This window comes from Lathyrus oleraceus, chromosome 1, assembly GCF_024323335.1.
Source record: "Lathyrus oleraceus cultivar Zhongwan6 chromosome 1, CAAS_Psat_ZW6_1.0, whole genome shotgun sequence".
NCBI lineage: Eukaryota > Viridiplantae > Streptophyta > Magnoliopsida > Fabales > Fabaceae > Lathyrus > Lathyrus oleraceus.
Genome location: NC_066579.1, coordinates 172,690,528 through 172,703,023, shown reverse-complemented (window position 1 = coordinate 172,703,023; position 12,496 = coordinate 172,690,528). Strand labels below are relative to the sequence as shown.

The 12,496-nt window shown below is 44.1% G+C and overlaps 1 protein-coding gene across 1 annotated transcript; it reads right to left on the bottom strand.

Moving 5' to 3' along the window:
• Window positions 1–2,746: 2,746 nt before the first annotated feature.
• Window positions 2,747–3,507, bottom strand: LOC127097735 (uncharacterized mitochondrial protein AtMg00810-like). The gene is made up of 2 exons (XM_051036236.1): window positions 3,163–3,507; window positions 2,747–3,034 (listed from the first exon to the last, which is right to left on the bottom strand). Exons 1-2 carry the CDS (start codon window positions 3,505–3,507, stop codon window positions 2,747–2,749), a joined length of 633 nt encoding a protein of 210 aa, XP_050892193.1.
• Between the last annotated feature and the right edge of the window lie 8,989 nt (window positions 3,508–12,496).

Genomic DNA, 12,496 nt, shown 5'->3' with positions numbered 1-12,496 from the left:
CTCCAGTATTTAACAGAGGCAAACATCACCACACTCGCTAGGCGAGCTTCCAGCGAGGAGTGTGGCGAACGCGTCCAGACTTGGTGAAAAGCGCAGCCAGCACTCACTCGCTAGGCGAGCCATTAGCGAGCTCCCAGCGAGCATTCCAGTAGCAAAACCTCTCAACCTCGCTGGGGAGAAGGTTGAAGCGTGTCCTTCACTAGGCGAAGGTTTTGTTCGCTAGGCGAACATGACAGTCTGGGAAAGGCTGTTTCTCTGGGCGCAGGTGCCTCAGGTGCCTCAATTAGAGGCTCGCTAAGCGAACCATTCTGCTCGCCTAGCGAGCATGACAGCCCAGTAGCTGCTCTATAAGTAGCAAGTGCCACTTTTTGGAGCCATACCTAGTTTTTCACACTTTTGTACTTTTGAGAGATATTTTACAGCATTGTTCCAAGAATCTTTTGTGACCTAGATTTCATTTCTCTTCATCTCTTAACCATCTTTTACAAAAAAGAAGGTGGATTCCCATCCAATCTTGATTATTCGACTTGGATGTTGATCAACCTTCTTTCGAAACTTGCCGACCAAGCTACCATGAAAATGAGTAGCTAAGTCCTCCATTTGTCAAGGTTAGATGTAGATGATCATTAGCTTTGTGTGTAAATGTAAGGATCTTCATTTGTAAACTCTTTAATGGTGAATATATGATGAAAACTTTGTTCTTATTCAAAACTCTTTGTGTTGGTTTATGATCGAGAGATGTTTACCAACTCTTAACCTAGGTTTTCATCCAAACTTGTTTGTTAGCTAGAGATAGTAATGAATGATTTTGTTCACCATAAGGTTGAACCAAAAAGTTGTCATTTTGATAGATTGTGTTAGAGATAAACAATGGATCAAAATGGGAAAACTCACAATGTGTGTTAGAGATAAACACATTGGGAGGACTTTGTGAAATAATTTATCATCTAAAGGAGTTTATAAGTTTGTTGGTCGAACATATACATGCAAAGTGATCGTCGAACCCTAACTTTGGCAATATTTCTCAAATATTCAAACCAAAACTTTTACCGCTTTTTATTACACTTTTATGCAAGATACCGTGACAAATACCAAAACCCCATTGTTACCTTAAGCAAAGAAGTAAAACAACTGTCGAAAGGTAGTGATATCTTACAATCCCTGTGGATTCGATAACAAATACCCGACACTTAAGATTACATTCAACATTTACACCCCATATGTCCTCAAGACTCTCCGTGCTTTCTGCCTTCTGAACAAGACGCTTCTGACTGCTCCCTACCGGGGATTATCCATGTCATATCCAAAGTACAAACGATCATGCCAGACGCAGTTGTCCGTTTCATTCCCTCTTTTTCCTGGACCGCCCTTTCGGGTTTTCAGTCCACCGAGATACCTTTTTTTGCCCAAGTCGCCCTTGTGGGGTTTTCGACTTGCCGGGTGTACAATTTTTCCATTTTTATCCCTAATTTTTGCCTGAACCTTTTTTCTCTTTTCTCGGTTCGCCGGGATGCCCATTTTTGCCTGGACTATTTTATTCTTTTCGTCCAGCGGGTCTCTTTATACGAAGTATTTTTTAACTGCGTCCGCATTCACAGGGGATGGAAAGTCCTCGCCATCCATGGTCGTTAACAACAAGGCTCCGCCAGAGAAAACCTTCTTGACCACGAACAAACCTTCATAATTGGGTGTCCATTTGCCCCTTCGATCGTTTTGAGGAGGAAGGATCATTTTCAACACCATATCGCCTACATGGTATACCCGAGGTCGTACCTTTCGGTCAAAAGCACGCTTCATCCGCTGCTGGTACAACTGCCCATGGCAAATGGCCACCAGTCTCTTTTCCTCATTCAGGCTCAACTCTTCGTACCGAGTCCTTATCCATTCAGCCTCTTGCAATTTTACGTCCATCAGGACTCTCAAAGAGGGAATATGAACCTCAACTGGTAGCACGGCTTCCATTCCATACACAAGCGAGAAAGGCGTTGCCCCAGTAGACGTGCGCACCGAGGTTCGGTACCCATGCAACGCAAACGGCAACATCTCATGCCAATCCTTATAGGTCACGACCATCTTCTGCACAATCTTCTTAATATTCTTATTAGCTGCCTCGACCGCCCCATTCATCTTCGGACGATAAGGAGAAGAATTGTGATGCTCAATCTTGAATTCCCGGCACAGTTTTGCCATCATCTTATTATTCAAATTAGAACCATTATCAGTAATGATTCTCTCAGGAACCCCATATCTGCAAATGATGTCTCTCTTCAGGAACCTGGCCACGACCTACTATTAGAAAAAATTGGTAAAAGCTGTTATATTTTATTCATCAGCCTTAGCTGGTTTACATAGTGAAGATACAATAATTACAATTTATTTTATCCTTAATTGAGAATAAAGAAAAATAAAGGTAGTATTAAAGACAATAATAAAATCGGAAATAATATATTTTCCAACACCCCCCCCCCTCAAGTTGGTGCATAGATATCTATCATGCCCAACTTGTCTATCAAATACTCAAAAGTAGGCCTTGCCAAGCTTTTGGTCAGGATATCCGCAGTTTGTTGACTTGAAGTCACGAAGGGTAGACATATGATTCCCGCATCTAACTTCTCCTTTATGAAGTGTCGATCAATCTCGATATGCTTGGTTCTGTCATGTTGAACTGGATTGTGAGCTATGCTAATAGCAGCTTTACTGTCAGAGTACAATTTCAATGGAAGCTCAGTTTTCATCTTAAGTTCTTCTAGGACTCTAAGGATCCATAATCCTTCACAAATACCTTGAGACATAGCTCTAAACTCGGCCTCTGCACTACTCCTACAACTCCTTGTTTCTTGCTCCTCCATGTCACAAGAGTACCCCAAACATAGGTACAATATCCAGATGTTGATCTTCTATCTGTGACTGAACCTGCCCAATCGGCATCGGTGAAGATAGACACATTTTTTTCACTAGTCTTCTTAAAAAATAATCCTTTTCCAGGATTTCCCTTCAAATATCTCAGTTTCCTATATACTGCCTCAAGATGTTCCTCGAAAGGAGAATGCATAAACTGACTCACTACACTAACTGAGAAAGCAATATCAGGTCGGGTGTGTGACAAATAAATCAATTTTCCAACCAATCTCTGATATCTCCCAGTATCAACAGAAACATTACCTTCTCCCCAAAGTTTAGCATTAGGATCCATAGGGTATCTGCAGGACGACATCCACTCATTCCTGTTTCTTTCAACAAGTCTATAATGTATTTCTGCTGTGAAACCACAATACCATTTTTTGATCGAGCAACCTCCATACCTAGAAAATATCTCATGAATCCCAGATCCTTGATTTCAAAGTCTACTGCTAATTTCTCTTTTACTCTTGCCATTTCCACTGTATCGTCTCCAGTAAGGACAATATCATCAACATAAACAATCAGGACAGCAACTTTCCCATCGTGGGAGAATTTTGTGAACAAGGTGTGGTCAGCCTGTCCTTGTATATACCCTTGTTTCTTCATGGACTGAGTGAATTTTTCAAACCAAGCTCTAGGGGACTACTTTAATCCATACAAAGACTTATTTAGTTTGCACACATTTGATCCAAATTTGTTTTCAAAGCCAGGAGGAATGTCCATATATATTTCTTCTTCTAGATCGCCATTAAGAAAGGCATTCTTAACATCTAACTGGTGCAAAGGCCAATCCAGGTTAGCAGCAAGAGACAAAAGAATTCTGACAGTGTTCAATTTTGCAACAGGAGCAAATGTCTCTGAGTAATCTATACCATAGGTCTGAGTAAAGCCTTTAGCCACCAAGCGAGCTTTGTACCTTTCAATTGACCCATCTGAATTATACTTCACAGTAAACACCCATTTGCATCCAACTGTCTTCTTGCCATCTGGTAGTGGCGTAACACTCCAAGTTTTGTTCTTTTCTAGAGCTTTCATCTCCTCAAGTACAGCTTCCCTCCACTTTGGAATTTCTAGAGCAACCTGTACACTTTTTGGAATTTCTACACTAGATACCATGTTAAGAATGTGTGGTTTGGGCCTAACTCAACCCTACAAAACCGGTTGGTAGAGTGAGGACTGCCTCCATTTATAAACACATGTTCAGACCATATATTATCCGATGTGGGACTCTTAACACACCCCCTCACGCCCAGGACTGGACATCTGGAGCATGGAAATAAATGGTGGGTGGCCCGATAGCGGAAACCATAGTAGGTGGCCCACCGGATCTTAGACAAGGCTCTGATACCATATTAGAAAAAATTGGTAAAAGTTGTTATATTTTATTCATCAGCCTTAGCTGGTTTATATAGTGAAGATACAATAATTACAATTTATTTTATCCTTAATTGAGAATAAAGAAAAATAAAGGTAGTATTAAAGACAATAATAAAATTGGAAATAATATATTTTCCAACACCTGCTTCGTCACGTTTGCATAAGAGGCTGTATCCACCCACTTGGTGAAGTAATCAATAGCCACTAATATGAACCGGTGCCCATTCGAAGCCGTAGGCTCAATCTTTCCGATCATATCAATGCCCCACATAGCAAACGGCCACGGAGATGACATCAAGCTCAACGGATTTGGAGGCACGTGCACCTTGTCAGCATAAATATGCCATTTATGACACTTCCGCACGAAATTGAAACATTGGGCCTCCATTGTCATCCAATAATAACCAGCTCTTAACAGCTTCTTCACCATTGCATTCCCACTGGCATGGGTACCAAACGACCCCTCGTGAACCTCTTTCATCAATTGGCTTGCTTCTTTGTCATCGACGCATCTGAGCAAGACCCAATCAAAATTCCTCTTGTACAAAACCCCATCCTTATTCAAGTAGAACACCATGGCCAACCTCCGCAGAGTCTTTCGGTCCTTCTTGGATGCTCCCTCAGGATACTCTTGGGTTTCCAAATAGCGCTTGATATCGTAATACCACGGCTTCTCATCATCAGGCGCTGTATCAACAGCAAACACATAAGCCGGTCTATCCAGACGTCCCACCTCAATACTAGGGAACTGATTCCACCACTGCACCTTGATTAAGGCGGCCAGAGTAGCCAAAGCATCTGCCAAAGGATTCTCTTCTCTAGGCACATGATGCAATACCACTTTGGTGAAAAACATCAACAATCTCCTCGTATAATCCCGGTATGGAATTAAATGAGATTGATGTGTATACCATTTTCCGTTAACCTGCTTCACAACCAAAGTTGAATCTCCATATATGACAAGGTTCTTGATCCGCAAATCAATCGCCTCTTCAATCCCCAAGATACAAGCTTCGTATTTAGCCACGTTGTTGGTGCATTCAAATGTTAGCCGGGCAGCAAAAGGAATGTGGGATCCTTTCGGCGTAACCAAAACAGCACCAACTCCACTACCGTTCACGTTAACGGCCCCATCAAACATCAGAATCCATTTGGATTCAAAGTCGGGCCCCTCCTCCGGGATTGGTTCCTCACAATCTTTCGATTTGAGAAACATGATGTCCTCATCAGGGAACTCAAACTTCATCGGTTGATAATCCTCAATGGGTTGCTGAGCGAGATAATCAGACAATACACTCCCCTTTATCTCCTTCTGAGAGGTATACTGGATATCGTATTCAGTCAAAATCATTTGCCATCTCGCAACCCGCCCGGTCAATGTTGGCTTCTTAAAAATATACTTGATTGGATCCATCTTGGAAATCAATAAAGTGGTATGAACCAGCATATATTGCCTTAGTCGGCGAGCAGCCCATACCAAAGCGCAGCAAGTTTTCTCGAGCAGTGAATATCTTGTTTCACAGTCGGTAAACTTTTTGCTAAGGTAGTATATGGCATGCTCTTTTCGACCAGACTCATCATGCTGCCCCAGTACACACCCCATAGACCCATCGAGGACTGTCAAGTACAAAAGTAATGGTCGTCCCTCCACAGGAGGCATCAGAATCGGAGGCTCCTGCAAATACTCTTTTATCTTTTCACATGCCGCCTGGCAATCATTATTCCACCTGACCGTTTGATCTTTTCTCAATAACTTGAATATGGGTTCACACGTGGCTGTTAGGTGAGATATGAACCGTGAAATGTAGTTCAATCTACCTAAGAAACCACGAACCTCTTTCTCTGTTCTCGGTTCAGGCATTTCTTGTATTGCTTTCACTTTAGCAGGATCAACCTCGATTCCTCTTTCGCTTACAATAAACCCCAGCAACTTACCGGACCGTACTCCGAAAGTGCACTTATTCGGATTCAACCTCAGTCTGAATTGTCTCAGCCGGTCAAACAACTTGGCCAGATCTACCAAATGCCCCTCTTCTGTTTGGGACTTTGCTATCATGTCATCAACATAGCATTCAATTTCATGATGAATCATATCATGAAACAAAGTCACCATGGCTCTCTGATAAGTAGCACCGGCGTTCTTGAGACCAAACGGCATCACCTTATAGCAGAAAGTGCCCCATGGTGTGATGAACGTTGTTTTCTCCATATCATCTGGCGACATTTTGATCTGATTATAGCCAGAAAAGCCATCCATGAAGGAAAACACCGAGAACTGAGCCGTATTATCTACCAACACATCAATGTGAGGTAATGGGAAATCATCCTTCGGGCTAGCTCTGTTCAAATCCCGGTAGTCCACACACATTCTCACCTTTCCATCCTTTTTCGGCACCGGTACAATGTTCGCGACCCAAGGCGGATAATTAGTGACAGCGAGGAACCCAGCATCCAACTGTTTCTGAACCTCCTCTTTAATTTTCATGGCCATCTCAGGTCGAGTTCTGCGCAACTTCTGTTTCACTGGAGGACAATCTGCTCTCAACGGTAGCTTGTGCACAACGATATCGGTATCCAACCCTGGCATATCCTGATAAGACCAGGCGAAGATATCAACATACTCTTTCAACAAGGCTACCATTCTGCTCTTGACATTCACCTCCAAAGCAGCCCCCACTTTCACTTCCTTTCTGACCTCGTCGGTACCCAGATTCACAACCTCAACTCGTTCCTCGTGCGGCTGAATCACCTTCTCCTCTTGTTTCAACAACCTGGCTAATTCCTCCGGCAGTTCACAATCTTCTTCGCCTTCTTCTTCGGCATGATAGATCGGATTGTCGAAGTCATATGAGGGTGTAACAGGATTGTTATCAATGAGATCCGGAGAAAGATCGCATCTGCATGAATGTTGATTCATGCACTGCTTTAGAACCGGAGCGAAACAATTTAAAAGAAGAATGAAAACAAACATTGCCATTTTTATTTTTGTTTTTATTAAACTGCAAAAATAAATGAAAAACAGGGAACACCGCTTTTAATTGAAAAACATCCTTTTATTTATGATGCAAATATTGCAAAATGAAACATGAGGTGGCCCTTACAATGAACCAATACATTTCGGGCAAACCGTATGGCTTTCATGCAGACAAAATTGAAAAACATGAAATATTACTCTTCACGTAGAGTGACAGTGATGATCTTTTCGGCCTTCCAGTTCTAGACTTCCATCCCTGGTACGCACGGTTTTATCCATTGATCTAGCTCACAGTCACTGTCAACTTCTTCACCCACCATACAGATGTGATTTGGATCCAGCATTCCAGCACTGGTGAACGTGAATGACGTACGACGTCCTCTGCCCTGTCCAGACGAGCCTCGGCCCGGCTGATAACCAACCCCAAATCGGTCTTTCTTGGTGGCGATGTCCATCATCTTCCCCCAACCTGGAGCTTCTCCATTCTTCACCACCTCGGCAGCCTGCTTGTACGAAGAAATGGACGGCTTCTCCTCTTTTTTGGCAAAAAGAGCATTCTCCACCTTGACGGTTTTGAACGCTTGACTTGGTGTTTCAACAATTTCACCGTCCATTTCAACATATTTGAACGATGATAGGTGGCTGACGAAGATGTCTTCTTCTCCACAAACGGTGACGACCTACCCGTCCCAAATATACTTCAGTTTCTAGTGCAAAGTCGAAGTCACTGCCCCAGCAGCATGGATCCACGGCCTACCCAACAAGCAACTGTATGCCGGCTGAATATCCATGACATAGAATACAGACTTAAACACCTCAGGCCCGATCTTCACCGGGAGCTCCACTTCCCCAAACACAGCCCGCTTCGAACCATCAAAGGCTCTCACTACCAGGTCAGTGGGCCTCAACACCACTCCTTCGCAATCCAGCTTTGCCAAGGCTTTCTTAGGCAACACATTGAGTGACGAGCCAGTATCAACCAACACGTGCGAGAGCACGGCTCCTTTACACTCCATTGCAATGTGCAATGCCCTATTATGATTCCGCCCATCTACAGTCAGATCCAGATCAGTGAAACCCAGCCCATGGCTGGCATTGACGTTTGACACCACCGTCTCCAACTGATTGATTGTTATCTCCTGGGGAACATAGGCTCTCTTCAGTATTTTCAGCAAAGCCTCCCTATGCCCCTCGGAGCTCAGCAATAAGGACAAGATTGAGATCTTGGATGGAGTCTGTTGCAAATGGTCAACAAGCTTATACTCTGACTTCTTGATGATTCTCAAAAATTCTTCGAATTCATCATCAAGTTCTCTTTCCGCCCCACCAGGCGTCGGTGTCACCACAGGAGTACCCTCATTTACCACCTGCTTCCCTCTTGCCCTGGCTAAAGCCTCGGCCTTATCTTTCTTTTCTCTCTCTCCATCCCCACCCCTCAAAGCTTTAGGTGCAAACAACCTTCCACTGCGAGTGAAACCACTGGGTCCGGCATTATCCACCTTTGAAACGGTGGTTTCACCCACGGTCTGATCATCCAACTTCTCTCCATTACAGTAAACCTCTCCACCATAATGCCACGGCACGGCGTCATCTTTGTCATAAGGAATAGGCCCAGGTACCGTGATAGTAACTGGAGCCGCATCTGCCAGCGTTGACAAATCAACCGGGTCGAAGTAAATGGTTATGGTGGAGATATCTTCCTTCACCAAATCAATTTTCTCAAATCTGAGGCTTCCCTCACCCATCAGCCTCTGGACAGCCTCCCTCAATAAAACACATCCATCAGGAACAATGGTGCACGCAGCACAACGATCATCACAGCCCGGAAAGACCCCATTCTTCAACAATTGTCTCTTGACCTCAACCAATGGAGTCTTCAACTGATCTACATTCATCAGCCCAACAGTTCTACCATCCTCTGAAATTGCATTCACCCCCATTTGACCATGCGCAGGCATGGGATTAGCATTCACATTTGGAGATGGAGAAAAATTGATAGCTTTAGAATCCACTAAGTCCTGGACCACATGCTTAAAAGCTTTACAATTTTCTACATTGTGTCCAGGACCACCTGAGTGGAATTCGCACTTGGCGTTCTCATCATAACTGGGAGGCCTCTGATCGGGTCTCACTGGAGCCAAGGTTCTCAGCTGAACCAACCCCAAGTCTTTCAACTTCTTCAACAGGAATGAATATGTCACAGGTGGCCTATCAAATTGACGATCAGTCATTCGCCCTCGCACCTGATACCCGACCCTCTGCGGTCTCTGTTGAAATGGCTATCGTTGTTGTTGTGGTTGTTGTTGTTGCTGTTGTTGATTATTAGCAGGAATAGTTACCGCAGTAGTGTGCTGGTAGTAAGGATCCCTACTCTGTCCTCTTTGGGCATACACAGCACTTGTATCACCCTCCATCTTTCTCTGGCCATTCCCAAAGGGCTTCTTCAATCCAGACGACGAAGCACTACCCTGTATCTTCCCCATCTTCAACCAGCTCTCAATTCTTTCTCCAGCCACTACAATGTTAGCAAAGTTAGTAACTAGGCATCCAACCATCCTCTCTGCAAACGTCCCCTGAAGGGTACCCATAAACAGATCAAACATTTCCCGATCCACCAGCGGAGGTTGAACTCTGGCATCCAACTCCCTCCACCTCTGTGCATATTCTTTAAACCCCTCATTAGGCTTCTGAGACATACCCTGCAGCTGAGTACGACTAGGAGCCATGTCAGCATTAAACTGGTATTGTTTAAAGAATGCATCACCAAGATCCTGCCAGCTCTTGATGTCAGAAGACTTCAACTTGGTGTACCATTCCAGGGATCCTCCAGACAAACTGTCTTGGAAGAAGTACATCTAAAGCTTCTGGTCCATTGTATAAGCAGAAATCTTTCGAACGAATGCCTGGAGGTGAGTTTCCGGGCAAGAACTCCCATTGTACTTGTCAAACGCAGGCGCCTTAAACTTTTGTGGGATCACAATCCCCTCAACCATCCCCATGTTCGACATGTTAACAACCCCCGGAGTAGCATAACTTTCAAGAGCCCTGATTTTCTCTGCCAGCACCTGAATCTCTCTGTTTGGTGGTTGAACACCGTATTGCCCTAACTGTTCATTCAACATGGAGAACTGATCCGCTTCTTTGTCTTCCTCTCTATCCTCCTCAGCCCCGAAGAAAGGAGGAAACAGGCTATCCTTCAGATTGTTACCCATCGGACCTGGTCCACCGCCTGTGGCAACACCGAAACCACCTCCATTATTTATCACTACACCAGCAGTAGTTTTCTTTCTGAGATCTCCTCCATCCCTAGAACCCCCAAGGCCATTGTTGGACACCCCTTCCTAATTATTACCATTGTTGGCAGCTGAAGCCCGCTCGAGCTTCTCCACTTTATCAGCAAGGGCTTTTTGTCCCACGGCGAACCCTTGCATGACATTGATCAGTTCACTCATTTTCTCCTTCAGCTCGAGAATATCTGCGTTGGGTAGATCCATCAGCCTGGATGTGTTGCGTCTAGTAGGGTATCGGTGCGGACGTGATGCGTGCAAAGGAATGATTCTACGTGCGCGAGCAATGATTCCTGAAACAATCAAGCATGTTAGAAACCGACACCTGCAAAATAGAAGACAAGTTATTATGATTAATGCATGAATGCAATATCTATCCATATGAGGAACACTCTGTCTTTCAATCCTGGTTTCATCGAGACAAATAATAATTTGACAGCAACATTCTGACATCAATCGTCTGATTTTGCCAATCCAAGCAGAGAATTATGATTTAGCAAAGATATCACCCAACCATGTGTGTGTGACATGAGTGTGCAGAGAGAAGCAAATAAAGCTTGAAGATCAATCATTGAATGATAATAACCACTGTATATCAAAAGTGCACTACACGTGCAAGAGTCATACATCAGGCTGATACAAATCAAATACAATTCTCCAGAATCAGAAATAAAATACAAGCAAGTGAATTCCGTCAACAGGCCTGACGGCAATCCAACATATGATAACAAAAGTCTACACCGAAGGAGGTCCCACAGAGGGCTCTACATCATCAACCATCCTGGTAAACTTCACGGCGAACCTGAGCTCAGTGTTCTCCTGCTGCAATCTTCCTATCTCCTTCTGGTGAATCTTCATCTGTCTGAAATAATGATCCCTCTCAGCAAGATAGTGATCTCTCTCAGCAATAATCTTCGCTTTCTCAGCTTTCCATTCTATGGCAAGGACTTTAGCTCGGGCATCTCTCTGATTCTTCTCAAGGATCTTCCTCCTCTTCTCATCTTCAATTTCCCTCAAAGCTCTAGCCAACTTTTCCTTGGTAATGTCATTCTCCTTTGTAGACGACTCTAACGCTCGGCTGATCTTCCGATAATAAGCGGTGTCTACCTCAAAGCGCTTCACCTCCAGAGCATGTCTCTTATCCTGATCTTCTATTCTCCCTTTGATTTCCTGATTAGCCATCTGAATCCTAGCAACACTCATCTCCAATTCAGTCTTCTCTGCTTGCAGCTGATCTCTGGCTTTCTTCATCTCAAGGAACTCTTCCATGCTGACAGAAGAACATGGCCCCTTAATCAATGGACACCAAGGATCACCCCCAGGAAATGGTAAATGTGTGAACTCAATCCTCTTCCTAAGCCAATCATCAAATGGAGGAAAATATCTGCTATTGACCTTACCAAAAGGAACCTTGCCTTTCCTCTGAATGCCACGCCACTCATCAGACACTTGCCTCAACCGTGTCGGATTACCCTCAGCCGGGAAGTAGAAAGACTCCTAAATCTCTCGCTCGAGAGGAGGAACCTCCATGGCATACCCCATTTGTCTCCTAAGAAGCGTCGGGTTGTAATTAAGACAACCTTGAACTCCTATGAGAGGCACATTGGGAAAGCTCCCACAACTGTAAATGAAGTCTTGTCCAGCCATACCATTGTGAGTCCAAGCTATGTCCTTGGCTCGCAAACCCATCAACCTGATTGACCATTTGACAGTAGGATCAAGAAAGACAAAGGCACCTCTGGAAGGCAAATACCCCATGAACCATTTGTACAACAACTGAGCACAACATCGGATCAATCCCCCACGCCGCTTCTCGTTCCGATTATGGACCGAGTAATAGACATCTCCAACTAGGGTAGGAATAGGATTCCTCTGAACGAATACCCGAATGGCATTAATATCCACAAAGTTCTTCTGATTAGGGAACAGGATGATTCCATAAATGCTTACAGCAATC

Excerpts from the sequence above, each read along its gene's own strand:
- LOC127097735 (XM_051036236.1), bottom strand. The coding sequence starts at position 3,507 with ATGAAGAAACAAGGGTATATACAAGGACAGGCTGACCACACCTTGTTC. Across the intron at positions 3,035-3,162 it reads TGCTAAACTTTGGGGAGAAG|GAACATCTTGAGGCAGTATA; the intron begins GTAATGTTTCTG and ends TCTCCTTTCGAG.